The following is a 13,359-nucleotide window of genomic DNA, read 5'->3' on the forward strand; positions in this document are numbered from 1 at the left end:
CCCCTTCTGGTTTTTGCCCCTGCATGACATCCCAATAACACACATGGATGCAGAGAGAATACGTTTAAAACCAAGGGGGTCAACTAAAGTAGAATGTGAGCAGTGTGAGAATAGAGGGAACAAAAACACAAAACAAAAAAAAAAGAAATCCACTGTGGCTCAGTGACATTGAATCAGAACACAATCTGATGACAGCAATCAATGTTACAATCAATAATGATGACAGGAGCAGGGACAGCAATCACAGAGAGTACAGTGTGATCTGGTTGATCACTGAGCGTGTGTGTGCGAGTGTGCGAGCATGTGCGTTTGTGTGTGTAGGTACTTGGATCTGTCACATCAGCAGCTTTGCAGAACTGCAGTGTTACATAAGGGGAGAGAGAAAGAGAGAGGGAGATAGAGAGAGGGAGAAGGAAATAGAGACCAGGGGAAGTAGGGGAGATTGGGAGAGGGCTTTATTAGGTGGAAGCAGCGGGTGAATCAGGGACTGCTGCTCTGCTCTACCTGGGTCAAGTGTCTGCAGCTGACCTGGGTTTTAATTTTCTCTAAAGCACGTTTCTCCTCCCTGCGGAGGTCATTCACCTCGAACAAACGCTCAAACTGTGATCCCCAAACTTGGAACGTCACTAAAAACAGAGCTCATAATGCTGTTTTTCATGTGTTTGACAGGATTTGGATCTCATTTAAAGTATAGCTGGCGCGTAGTTTCAGGACATTTTAGCACTGTTGAATATGTAATCAGATGTGTTCAGTCAATCTGCCGAGCTGTGTTGTGGGAGGAGATTCAGGATTATGGACTGGTGTCTTTGTCCTGCTAGGATTATGGCTCTGTAAGGAGATCACGACATTAATATTCATACACATGGAGTGGATCTGGACAGATATAAAGACAGCCAGGCTCAAATATAGCACTATTGCTATACTATATTATACAACATTCATAGAGCGGCATAAAGACTTAAGTTCCGATACTATAATTATCAGCCAAATGGTCCCTCTATACTTATTCGAGCTCTATTTATAGTTTGAGTACACCTTCAATTACATAAATGAAAAATGCAAATAGATGCACTTTAATCAATATTGCAGGTTACATAATAACTCACTGATGACATAAGGGCAGGTTGACTAGTTATTGAGTGGTTTATTGACAGTAAAAAAAAATAGTATACAAATGTTTGATTTCAATCTTTTCACAGCTCACACCACAGTATTTGTCCTCTGTGACACTGGTCATTTACCTTTAAGCTAACACAGAATTGATTTATCAAGGCACAACAGCAAACAGTCCCAAGAGAAACAAATCATAGTACAATCACAGTACAGGGGAGTATGCCCAAAAACACGTTACTTCCTCGAGGAACAAGAATTTTATCTATATATACAAGAATGGTGCATGTTGAACTTGACATTTTGTGTGCTGTGATGTGTTTGGGATGAGTCTCAAGTCTTAAGATTCCACTGTGGTAAAAATGCACGATATAGAACAAACTGAAGTATTTACTCTTAACTTTATCTGCTACATTTACTTTCTAGTCTGTACATGATGTATAGACGATTGGTTTTAAGCTCACATGTGATTAACAGTCCGACAGACCTAACCAGGCCTGCAGCACAACATTATATAATTGCTTATGTACTTGGCAAACATCAGAAGACAGCTAAATGTATTAGTTTATAATGTCTGAAAAATTAAGATGTTGTTACAAAGCAGCAGCGTTGGTTTCAAATAAATGTACTTGCTCTTAAAGTCCTCAGAAATATGCATATTGCGATGTAATTATTAAGAAAAAAACAGCAATTTTGATTTATTGGATTTTTTTTTTTTTTACCATGAAGTTTAAAAACATCCACATAATAAATAGCATGAAGTAGGAGTTGGCTGCAAAATATTGGAAAAGGCTCCACACTCATTTGCCAACAAGATTAGGGCAAACTGCCTGTCTGCCTGGCTGCCCTGCCCTGCCCTCACCATGATGCGCCCTGGTGAGCTGCGGATAGGATTCATCTAATAGCAAGGGTCAGGAAGGGACGTAATTCCATTAAAGCACTAAGTAGTTTTGGAGTGTGTGTATGTCCTACTTTTTGCAGCACATCAAAAGAACAATGCACTTAAAAATTGTTTTCAAGTATTTGTCCCAGCAAGAATTTCCATGCAGTTCAAAAATATTTTCATCTTGCACTGACTGCACGAGGCTATGTTTGACATAAATTATCATTAAAGATGTGTTAATTGTGAAGCCTGAGCAAAAAGAAGTGATAGCTAGTGAGTGTGTACGTGCATGCTACAGTACAGCTGACTGGTACACAAAGAATAAGTTTGCTTGTGTGTCTTTGTGCATGTAAAAGTAGTGCTGTAGTGTGCGTTGCACTTCAGTATGTGCTTGTATGCGATTTAAGAGGTGGGTAGTAAACTGGCGTATCGTGATCACACACCAGGAACCCAGATGCTTTGTTAACAGCTGTGGAATTGTCTCCCTTAGATATGGGTTCCCTGGCAAAATGTCTCTCACAGTCCATGAGGGTGAAGTCAGAGTTGAAACAGATCTCAATCTGCCCCAAAATCTGGAACTCAGCATTCTGCCAAACACAAAAAACAAATTATTTATTCAACCAAATTGAACAGACTGTCAGCTCAAAAACCAGATACCTGACACGAAAAAAGCACGTAAACAGTCTCGAAAAAATGACCATGCAAAACCGAAATATTAACTAATAGTTTGATTAGTTGACCAAACGTTTAAATACCTTTGGATGGACACATTGGATCTTAGGTGTGACGCCGTAGAAGTTCTCTATGGCTCCTTCAACTTGTGAAAACTATACATGAACACATCAGGAGCAGAGAGAGGAGCAAAAGTGAGGGGCCACGTGATATTAATAACATAACACTTATATAAGATTTCATATACCATAATTTAACATTGAAATATAAATAAACCTACCGAGTAGTATTTCTCTGAAGGAGTGATGTCAAACTTCTTCAGGATGCTGCAATATCAGAAAAAAATATTTGATGTGTTATCCTTTTAGAAGCTAAAGTAAATAAGAAGTCAGTTTCTCTGTCCTGTGCTACAATTTTATTGTCAGTGACATTTTATTAAATGTGACAAAGACTGAAATATAAACAAACATAAAGCAAGGAGAGAGGTATGTCTGTACAATGTGTGCACATGTGATTGTTTGAAAATGTTATGTACCTGTCCAGATCCACTTTATGGTACAGCTCCAGTGCCTTGCTGAAGTATTTATGTTCACTATTCAGAGAAGCTGCTCGGGCGGCACATGTACCATGTTTGTGCCACTCATATTTCCTGTTGAAAAAGACAGACAAATAGCAATAGATTTCAGTATTAACACGTACAATTGTGTACAATTTAAAGTGTCATGGACAGATTGACAGACAGAAAAATGGAAGACTTACCAGAATCCAGTAGATGATGGGTTAAGCAAGTCAGGCCAACTCTTCATCATGTCTGGAAGCAGGTCCTGAAAAAACACACACCCCAAAACAGATTTGTTTTTATCTTTTATTGTACCAACTGGCGAAATGGAGGAGAAAATCACAAATTTATCCTCTCTACTTCTGTGATGCCAAATATTTCTGTCTCAATTTTGTGTGCTTTGGATGAAAGAGTTTTTCTATTCTGAAGAATTAAATATTCTCCAGTTTCTTCTTTGTCCTGCCAATTTTGATTGGTGTCTGCCAATGTACATTTGTTCCTTCTCCATGGATTTAAATGACTACAGATCTAAAACAGGCTGCAGAAAGAACACAAATGTTTTATACATTTTACAGCCAGATATAAAAGACATACTCAGAGCTCACTTCAATTTCAGAAGCGTTGAAATGCCACGATGCATTGCAGTCAATCCCTTTATCCGGCCTGGAAACAAAATAATATTAGTAATCTAACATGATCGCTGACTCACAGGACGGGGAAAAAAGAGATTATGAAAACAACTATTAAAACCATTTCCCTGATCTATTTGGCTGATAAAGACTGAATACACCCTTATCTAATAAAAAAATTAATAAAAAAATACACATACCAGAGTCCATGTAGCGTCCAGTAGCTAATGTTGGGATGGCAGTGCTCCATCTGAAATATAAAAATACTATTGTTATTCCATTTGGACATACAAACCTATAACTTATTTCTGTTATTTGTAATTAATATTAATACATAAACAGCTTTCAGTGCATTGACTTGAGGTTTGTTCCAACCTTAATGACTGCGCAAGATTAAATTCGACATTTTGGAGCCACAAATAATTATTTCCATCATTCATTTTCAAGTTTCTGTTTTCTTTTTTGGGGTTGTTTTATTTTCTCCAGCTCCAGAAATGTTTAGTGTACTATGAAGCTTCATCGATTTCTATCAGCATGGTGAGTAGATAATAACTAGATAAAGACTTAATAACCCTAATAAATGAACATTCACTTCAAAGATACAGTACGTGTTGCATTTTTTATTTACAGCATATTTGCTACATAAAATAGGAAAGTTCCTCTTTTTCTGACGAGGAATGTCACACTGTCGACTAAAAAGGAGAACTGCGGCAGTTGTGTTGCTATTGCAGTTTTGGGTCAATATTTCCTCAGTTGAGTCTTAGTGTGTCTAAATTTTAAAAACTTCTACTGAGAATAGAACTTTTTCAGTGATTAAGCAAAGTGAGATCTTGAGCAAATGCACTGCAAAAATAACGAACACAATGTTGCCAAATTAAGCCTTTGCTTCTGACACAGCCGAGCACATGATACAAAACCACTTGTCACATCATCGTTTGCACCACCAGGGAAGTTCGCAGGAGAGCAGAAAACGTGACAGAAGTGCAGGCAAAAGCACAAAAATAAGGGATGCGTGTTTGGTGTTGTCACTTATGGAATCGTTAAAGCCGCATCCTCGTGTGTTGAACAGAATGTTGCCTAATCCAACCAGACTGCTGACGCTCAGTCTGTCCCATGACTCATAGACATCACATGATACATAAGGATTAGATGATGACTCAGTGATACAGCGTATAGGTAACATTTGCTAGCAATATAGGAGATCATCATAGTATTAAGGTGGGAAACTATGACATTAAAGAATTTATCAAAATTGTACTCACTGACATTTGTTTATAAAATGTATGCAAACCTTTAAAATATCCTGGAAATGATAAGTGATTACATTCCTTTTATTTTTTCTTTTAAATGTGCATTTGACCAGCATATAGAACATAGTGTTATGCTTTGGCTCGACCCACATACAAGACTAATGGATTTAATATCCTGCATATAAAAACAAACTAAAGTTTATGCGTATATTAAAGTGAAAACCGAAACCTGACTAGCCATCCACAGGCTGGTGACAGAGTTAGATGGTGATGAACAAAATCAAAAACGTACTCGTAGAAATGTAATATTGATTCAGTTGAATATTTATCTAGTAACTTATGTGAGTAACATGGTTGAAGTAAAAAGTAATAAAGAATAACAGAAAACGGTGTTAAAAAGAATCAAGTCTGTATGTGGTCTATTCAAGTCCACACTGCCCTTATTCATCGCAGATAAATTGACTTGTCATAGTAGGAAAAGCACAAATGTTGCTAATGACACTCGATGGCACTGTGCTATTCAAGCAGCTGAATGGCAATCATCAATTTTAAAATGACATCTGTGCTTTGCTTACTGTAATATGTCAAACTGTGTTCTCTTCAAAGGTCTGATAGCATCTTTGTCAAAATGTTCATGCAAAATACATTTTAAAAAGTAGGAAGAAACTCACACTGCAGAAGGTGCTCGGCCAGTGGTGGGTCAGGATCAATTTGGTCCACATCTGTCTGAAATACAAGAACACATGCGTTTTTTTTATTCAACAGAAACACAATGACATTCTCTATTCTGAGCTAAATGATCATTTTTAGACATACAAATGGAGAAGCAGGAAATAGCAGAGTTCATTAAACCATCATATACTTAAACATTATCCATACGGTATATTATTTTGCTGTACTTACGGAGATGAAATCACATAGGCCGACGACAGAGCTGCTGCCAGGCAGAACAGAAGAGGATAGTAGAGCCTCATGTTTGACCTAAAAGGACATAAGATCTCTAAATGAACAGCTGCTTTTATGAAAAAATTGTGGATGTTTCAATGTTCCTTTCCACAAGGAAACAATGACTGAAAAGAGGAGGAAAAACAGGTAGTGGCTTTGACTAGGAGGGGAAGTATGTGGTCATTAAAAACCTCATGTGACAACCGACAAAAAACCTTTAACTCAGCAATATTTAACAACATAAATTACATTCTGAACACATAGGCTATTACTTTGTCCAGTTTGGCACGGCTATGCCCTAAACCCCATCATTTGTGGAGGTGACTGATCTAACTAAAATGGTCTAATTCTAAAACTAACAAGAGTAATTGTCTCGGGACAGGTTTCTATTAAACTGTACTAAAATTACCAGTTCTGTGCCTTAACGTACCTCTGGCTGTGAGGCTCCACAATGTATGATGAAATCAACCAGTGTGTGTCAATAAAACGCTACTTAAATGTGTCCTGCTACAAGCACCAGAGACAGCTAACTTACAGTGAAGAAGACGTGTTCATTAAACTATAAACTACTTCCTCGAAACACAGAAGCCCTCTGACGCTTCAGTGAAGATGACAATGCAGTAACCGCAAGAAAGAAAGAAAGAAAGAAAGAAAGAAAAAGAAAATGGTGTCTAACAATTTACCGATAACACACATAGCTGACCTGTCTCGATCAAGAAGGAGGGCGAACAGACTGAACTGTACTTTAGCTGAATTAACAAACAAACGGCGACGGGCAACTTGGGTCGTACACAAGAAATTGACGTCTTTCTATCGTTAGCATTACGTTGATATAAAGCTAAGGTAACAGTATGTACCAAAAAAAAGTCAGGTAAAACAGGTAATGTCAGCAAACCGAAGTCGGATAAGAAACACACACCTAGCTACAAAGAACTACAGAGCAAAACTGAAGTTGGGGAGTTTTAACCGAACAGCCGTTGGTTGAAAAAAAACGTAACGTCAAATCTGGCCTCACCTTTGTAGCGTGTAAGACTTGCGATGGTTTTGTTAAGCAACTTAACTCAGATAGAGCAATACACAAGACACAAACAGAATTTCCAACTGTCTTCTATTTACGTCCACTACCGCTTGACCACCTTGCCAGTCTATTCAGCCAATCGTGAGCGCCGTTGACGTCGTGCGTCATCACGTGGTAGGATGGGTAGCTTTCTTTTACTGACCGGATCCCACCGGCTGCTCCTTCTCCTCAAGCCTGACACTGGGGCTCTCTAACAGGATTCGCAAATGTACAAGTAACAATCGCCCCTTTTAAAACAGCTTGCATGACAGTGTAGAATACTATATTATTAAGTTCTAATGATCATTTTGGAGTTCTTTGTGAATTAAAGTCGTTAATTTGCGTTTTAAATATGTGTATTGCAGTGAATTAATTCTGCCTGACAGCCACAACTTATTGGTTGTATTGACATGCTTTTCCAACAACAACAACAACAACAACAACTATATCTACATATTTAATCATACATATCAACACATATACACTGTACGTATGTGTAGACATGGCAAGGCAAGTTTATTTGTACGGCACATTTCAGACATGCTTTACAGGGGCATAAAATTACATTAAAATACATTAAAAACACGAAGGAAGACATCAAGATGCAAAACATTAAAACAAGTTAAGAAATAGGAAACTATGCCAGAATAGAATAGGTTTAAGGAGACAGGACTAAATAATAAAAGTCACAGTGCAACACCACCTTCCTGATTTTTGAGAGAATATGCCTGATGAACAGCTTCAGTGCCCTACCAACAGCATTTGTGAAATAACGAAGCTGTGCCCATAATATGTGTCAACATAGAATGGCATTTGGACAATGCTTTCTCCAAAAATGTCTTAATCAATATGCAGTCAGTAACAGGGTATAACCCCAATAACAAGGTGTTTAACAACCAACAAACTAAAAATAAAAATGTATAGTTATAAAATGTATGTATGTATGTATGTATAGATGTTTTGAAATATTATTAAATGACTCTTCAGAGGGTCCTGACAGAGGGAACACGAGCAGTGGGATTATGCTGGGGGGATTTACTGTGTCTCTCCATTGTTACTCTGTGCATTAATGTCTTGCTGCTGACGCAGTATTTGGCAAGCTGCCACCCTCTATGCCTCTGAGCTCAACAGAAATCATGTGACCCAAACAGAGGTTTACATCCCTGAATAAACACACTCAGCAATTTAATAGAAAGGGACACTATATATAATTTTCAGTGTGAATGCTTCAGATCCTGGTCAGTGTACATTCAGGATCAAATAAGGATTATATGTTCTTGATGAGTACAGTTGATAGTACGATTTTGTGTTTTTTTGTGCAGAAATTGGTCTGTTCAAATAATGTAAATAATTAGAGAATCAGTCAACTAAAGGTACTGCATACCTCATGTTTATTCAATTAAAGACAGATATTCAGGCAGACATTACACTTTGTCAAGTGCTCTGCACTGACGGTTCAATTTAAAGTTAATCGGACAGGCCTCACTTATTTAATGCATAAAATGCCCATGGGTTCCTTATTGTATAATGACTCATTTTAAGCCAATGTGTAAAATTAAGCATAGCAGCAGACTAATAATTCATCTTGCCATGTCTTCAGGGACTGCAATGTAAAAAGGTGTTGCCTAGAATAGTCAAAATGCATTAAATATATTATTGGAAGAAGTAGAGCAGAGTATGATCATACAACAAAAAAAGTACATATATTTTTAATTTTTAATGTTATTTCTTCCTCGGGCCTAAACATTTAACACCATCTCATTACACGGAATCCCTTGCCTACCAATGTCTCACTGTCAGCCAGTAACATAATGTCCTAAAGTTATCACTGAGCTCTGGTTACAGAGTGAACAACCACATGACCGACAGAGGGCTCTTTTTGACCACAGACATCTCACACACATGCATGCGCACACGCACGCACAAACACACACACAAAGGAGAAGAGGAGAAAGAGATTAAAAGATTACAGTTGTGAAAAAATTTAATGAATCTGCCAATGCCAGACATTTTTAAGATGCATTAAAGCATGATATAAACACAGCCTGCCTGGTCACACACAGAGCAGGGTTTCTCAGGGTCTATCTCCAGAATTTGGGAGTGAAGAGGATGAAATGACCTGCCAGCAGTCCTGACCTCAACCCCATGGAACACCTGTGGGATCAGCTTGGGCCAGAGTGACCAACACAAACACGTTGGCTGACTTGTGCTGGTTGAAGAATGGGATGCCATCCCACAGCAGGGTGTGACCAGCATGAAGAGGAGGTGCCTGGCTGTTGTGGCTGTATATGGTTATTCCTCATGCTATTGAGGCTCCCGTTTGTAAATTAATGAATTGTTAAATTGTCAGTATGTCTTGTTTCTTCAGACTTCATTCATCAAATCCACCAAACAACACCAAGGTCAATAGCAGAATAAGCCTTTTGGCGTTTTTCATGGGTGCAACCCACATACACAGCTCTGATGCTCATCAGACAAATGCATGTTCCTTACAAATGTGGCAGTATTCAAAATAAACAGGCTTTCCAACAGTATATTTATTGAAGCAAGAAGCATTTTTACAACAAAGATATAATCTACCAAACACAAATTTCCTTACTTTCTGTGCTATGTTTAGTTTAGATCTTGACTTCTAGTGACTCTTTTAATATATTTTGTATTTCTACTTTTTTAATGTATGACATTATTTAGAATTGAATGTAGATCATAAAAAGATAGTAAGATTCTTATTGACCAGTGATGGGGATGAGACTTAAGGTGGTATAAGTTCAAGGACTCAAGCTGAGGTTTGTTTCTGGCTGAAGTCAGCCTCTGTTTGATTTTCATTATGTGTAGTGCTTCTATGTATTCTTTAAATGTATTACACAGAGTTACTAACTGGTTATGAAACTGTTTTAAGTTAATACTGATGAAATGATAGATCATAAACTGGTGAACTGCTAAGGATGAACTGAGGATTGTCGAAACTTGAGGAAAGACGCTGTTCTGTAGTCTCATGGTACGTCTCGCCAGACGTCAGCAGAACAACCGTCTCATAATGTAACGTTCTGCCATGCTACCGAACTCTTTTGGCCTATTCTCCAAAAGCCATAACAATGGTGGGGAATGTTCATAACTTTTGATTTATCAACAAAATTACTCTTGCAGAGCAACCAGATCCGTTCACTGTAGGCTTACATGTAATGGGCTATGTTAAAACAAAGTCCACATATTACATTTATCAATATAACGTAGCCACAGATAGATACATTGTCCCATCTCTGTCTCATTCTGCAGCAGCTGTATTTAAAAAAGAAAAAATTGTTTAAAGAAGTTGGTCCATCCTTTTTTCACTTGCTTCCAAAACAAACGCATGCGCCAGCCAAAACCAAAATCCACATCAAAAAACAAGGTTGTGGTCGACATAACGTTTTCGTCCGCAGGGGCCGCCAGAACCTAAAAAACATAAACATCCCTTGCAGCTTTAATGTAATCTCTCTATAAAAGCAAGAAATCTCTGTCTGTCTGTGTGTGTGTGTGTGTGTGTGTGCGTGTGTGTATTCCTCAAATATCTCTGCGGATCAGACTGACCTGAGAGTTTCAACATGGCTGCTGCGTGGTTCAAGGGTGTGCGATTTCGCTTTTGTTTGGACTGCAATGATACCGTTAATAAATTATTTCATAAATGCTTTACAAATTCCACAAGCATTGTCCATCAGAGCCACCACAGTCACGTGCGCACCAGAGCCAATCACTGCAGAGCCCACCTTAAGAAACAAGCGGATTTATACCTGCAGCGGCGCGAGCTGGACCGGGATTTTGCCAGCGGTTCGGTCCCGTTCTGTTCTGTGCATCTAAACCTACTGTTGTGGATTAATGAGACTAAACGAGTCCGGACCGAGTCTGTTCGGGTCTGAGGAGATCCGGAAATGCGCGGACAACAAAGTGGAATCGGAATATGTGGATGTTCGTGTGTAGCTAGCTGCGAGCCGCTAGCTACACGGCCCACCTCCCAAGTCGACGGACCGGACCCACCGGCACGTCCAAAACCGGACTTAGGGTAAATAATGTCCGCCACGCTTTTTCGCGAACATTGCCGTCACGTTTGCTTTGTGTCTGGTGCAGGAAGAAACGGTAAAAACGGGCTTTTGTCACGAAAGTGTCCAAACAGCAAGTTTGGTTGTTGAGGAACAGGAAGTTGTAGGAGGGACGTAGGCGGATGATTGACAGGCATCAACGGCCGGTGTAGAGACAGCGATACTGAGAGTTGAGAGATTTATGACATTTAGTGTGTTTGGAGTGTATAGTTAGTTTGTTATGTAGTGTTTGGTGAAGTGTGTTCAGTGTGTAGTGGAGTCGGTTTTTTGTTTAATGAGTCAGAACAATGAGAAGATGCTGAATGTGGAGCAGGCAGTGCAGCTCTTCATTCAGCTGGAAGGAGCTCAGGCAGACCTGAGCATTGCCTGCATTTAAATGTAAATAGTTACATATAACTTTGTAATTTTTTTTTAAATGTATGCACATATTTAGCAAACAACAATTCATATTTGCATTATAAGTAATAAAAAATGGTTTGTTAAACATATTTGTGGTTTTCACAGTAAAAAGAAATTAACCTTTTCTACTCGGATTTTGGTTGTTTTGTGTTTTTTGGTCCATTGTGTTCATACAGTATGTCAAAATAAAAAAATAACTGTACAGTCACACATGTGAGGTTGTGTTGAAAATAATGACACCAAGTAAATAGTTTTTAAGGTGAAATATAATGGCAAAATCAAAAATAGTCAAAAACGGCCAATTATACCCTGGAATATCGGATTTCACAACAAACCTAAATATCCCTGACATCCCATCTACAAACACAGCCTCATTTGGCCATCCATGAAAAGCTACTTAACCTCCCACTTTTCTATTTTATATTTGTAGAGATAGATGAGATATAGATAGAGAGAGATAAGATAGAGAGAGAAGATAAGAGAGAGAGAGAGATAATATAATATATATAGAAATATAAAGATATATGTATATGAGATATATATATAGATATATATATATATATATAACATAATAAAAATATTATATATATGTATATGTAGATATATATCAGTAGATATATGTATATAGATAATATATATATATACATATCTATATATATATATATATTATATATATACGATATATATATATACATATAGATATATACATATATATATATAGATATAATATATTAATATATACATATATATATATATACTATATATATATATACATATATATATATATATATATACATATAGAGAGAGAGAGATATATATATATATATAGGAATAAATTTTTCTTACAGGCACTGCACTAGTGGAATAAAAATCCACGACATCACTGTTGCTTCCAAAAACACACCTCACCTCTCTTAGCCGGTGCTGATAACCATTCAAACATACCTCCACTTTATGAATTTGACGTATGATTGTGCATTAACTGGAAAAAGCCAAATGTTTCTTACGAAGTTCAGACAGCTACAGATTTTAGCTTTAAATAAATACTCTGCCACTTCTCCTTTTTTTGGTGCCTTGTTGATTGCTTTCTTTGACACTCTTCTGTCTACATCACTCACACATCACACACTCCTCCCTGAGCCTCCACCCTGCTTCCGCCTCTCTCTCTCTCTCTCTCTCTCACTCTCTTTCCTCTCCTCAAATGTAACTTCATGTTGTCCCATCATATGATTTTGCCTCAGATGTGAAATGTGTTTTACAGCTTCTCTCCACTGTGTCAGGAATAGTCGAGCTGTAACCGTAGCTAGTCTTATAAATAGGCTGTGGCCAAAGTTCAGCATGCGACTTAGTGTCTCAAGATGTTTCTGAGTGCATATGGAGAAAGATCTTAGAGAAGGGCTTCACCTCACCAGTAGTGTGGCTTGGTGTGTGGAAGAAATACAAGTGACTGGCCTTTTTGCAACATGGTTCTTTGACCATAATGCCGCCTATCTTGAAGAGAGAAGAGCTAAAAATGCTTCTCGTAAACGTGTGACACCGCCCCCCCATGACATCACCACGGCCAGATTGCGTGCATTGTCCACATTCGCTAGTAATAACCGGTTGTTTGCACCAGTTGTTGAGATAACAAGACAGAAACCAGTAATTGCGCTTTCACTAAAAACTGTAATGTGCCAACTCTGTTAATCAAATAGTTGCCTGGTTGTAGTGGCCCCGAGTCTTGAAGGATGATGGTTATATATAGGAAGCTCTCTCTCCTTATAAGGCCTCAGGGAGCGG

At 38.1% G+C, this 13,359-nt stretch overlaps 1 protein-coding gene across 4 annotated transcripts; it reads right to left on the reverse strand.

The window, feature by feature from the left end:
- Positions 1 to 1,124: 1,124 nt before the first annotated feature.
- rnaset2 (ribonuclease T2) lies at positions 1,125 to 7,207 on the reverse strand. Of its 4 annotated transcripts, none has more exons than XM_030415382.1 (10): positions 7,064 to 7,207; positions 6,007 to 6,084; positions 5,775 to 5,829; positions 4,054 to 4,103; positions 3,830 to 3,887; positions 3,425 to 3,489; positions 3,201 to 3,314; positions 2,946 to 2,991; positions 2,749 to 2,820; positions 1,125 to 2,580 (listed from the first exon to the last, which is right to left on the reverse strand). In XM_030415382.1, exons 2-10 carry the CDS (start codon positions 6,075 to 6,077, stop codon positions 2,374 to 2,376), a joined length of 738 nt encoding a protein of 245 aa, XP_030271242.1. In that variant the 5' UTR covers positions 6,078 to 6,084; positions 7,064 to 7,207; the 3' UTR covers positions 1,125 to 2,373. The 4 variants fall into 4 exon arrangements, with proteins under 4 accessions (XP_030271242.1, XP_030271245.1, XP_030271243.1 ...); XM_030415385.1 differs by having other exon boundaries at positions 5,775 to 5,825; positions 7,064 to 7,197; XM_030415383.1 differs by lacking the exon at positions 7,064 to 7,207 and adding an exon at positions 6,752 to 6,964.
- Positions 7,208 to 13,359: the final 6,152 nt, after the last annotated feature.

The sequence above is a fragment of the Sparus aurata genome, chromosome 4, assembly GCF_900880675.1.
Source record: "Sparus aurata chromosome 4, fSpaAur1.1, whole genome shotgun sequence".
In the NCBI taxonomy this organism is placed as follows: domain Eukaryota; kingdom Metazoa; phylum Chordata; class Actinopteri; order Spariformes; family Sparidae; genus Sparus; species Sparus aurata.

What these genes read in the sequence shown, in the direction of transcription:
- rnaset2 (XM_030415382.1), bottom strand. Translation starts at nt 6,077, where the DNA reads ATGAGGCTCTACTATCCTCTTCTGTTCTGCCTGGCAGCAGCTCTGTCG. An exon ending in TCAACGCTTCTGAAATTGAA is followed by an intron (nt 3,490 to 3,829) that starts GTGAGCTCTGAG and finishes GTGTTTTTTCAG; the next exon opens with GACCTGCTTCCAGACATGAT. An exon ending in CTTCAGAGAAATACTACTCG is followed by an intron (nt 2,821 to 2,945) that starts GTAGGTTTATTT and finishes GTTCATGTATAG; the next exon opens with TTTTCACAAGTTGAAGGAGC.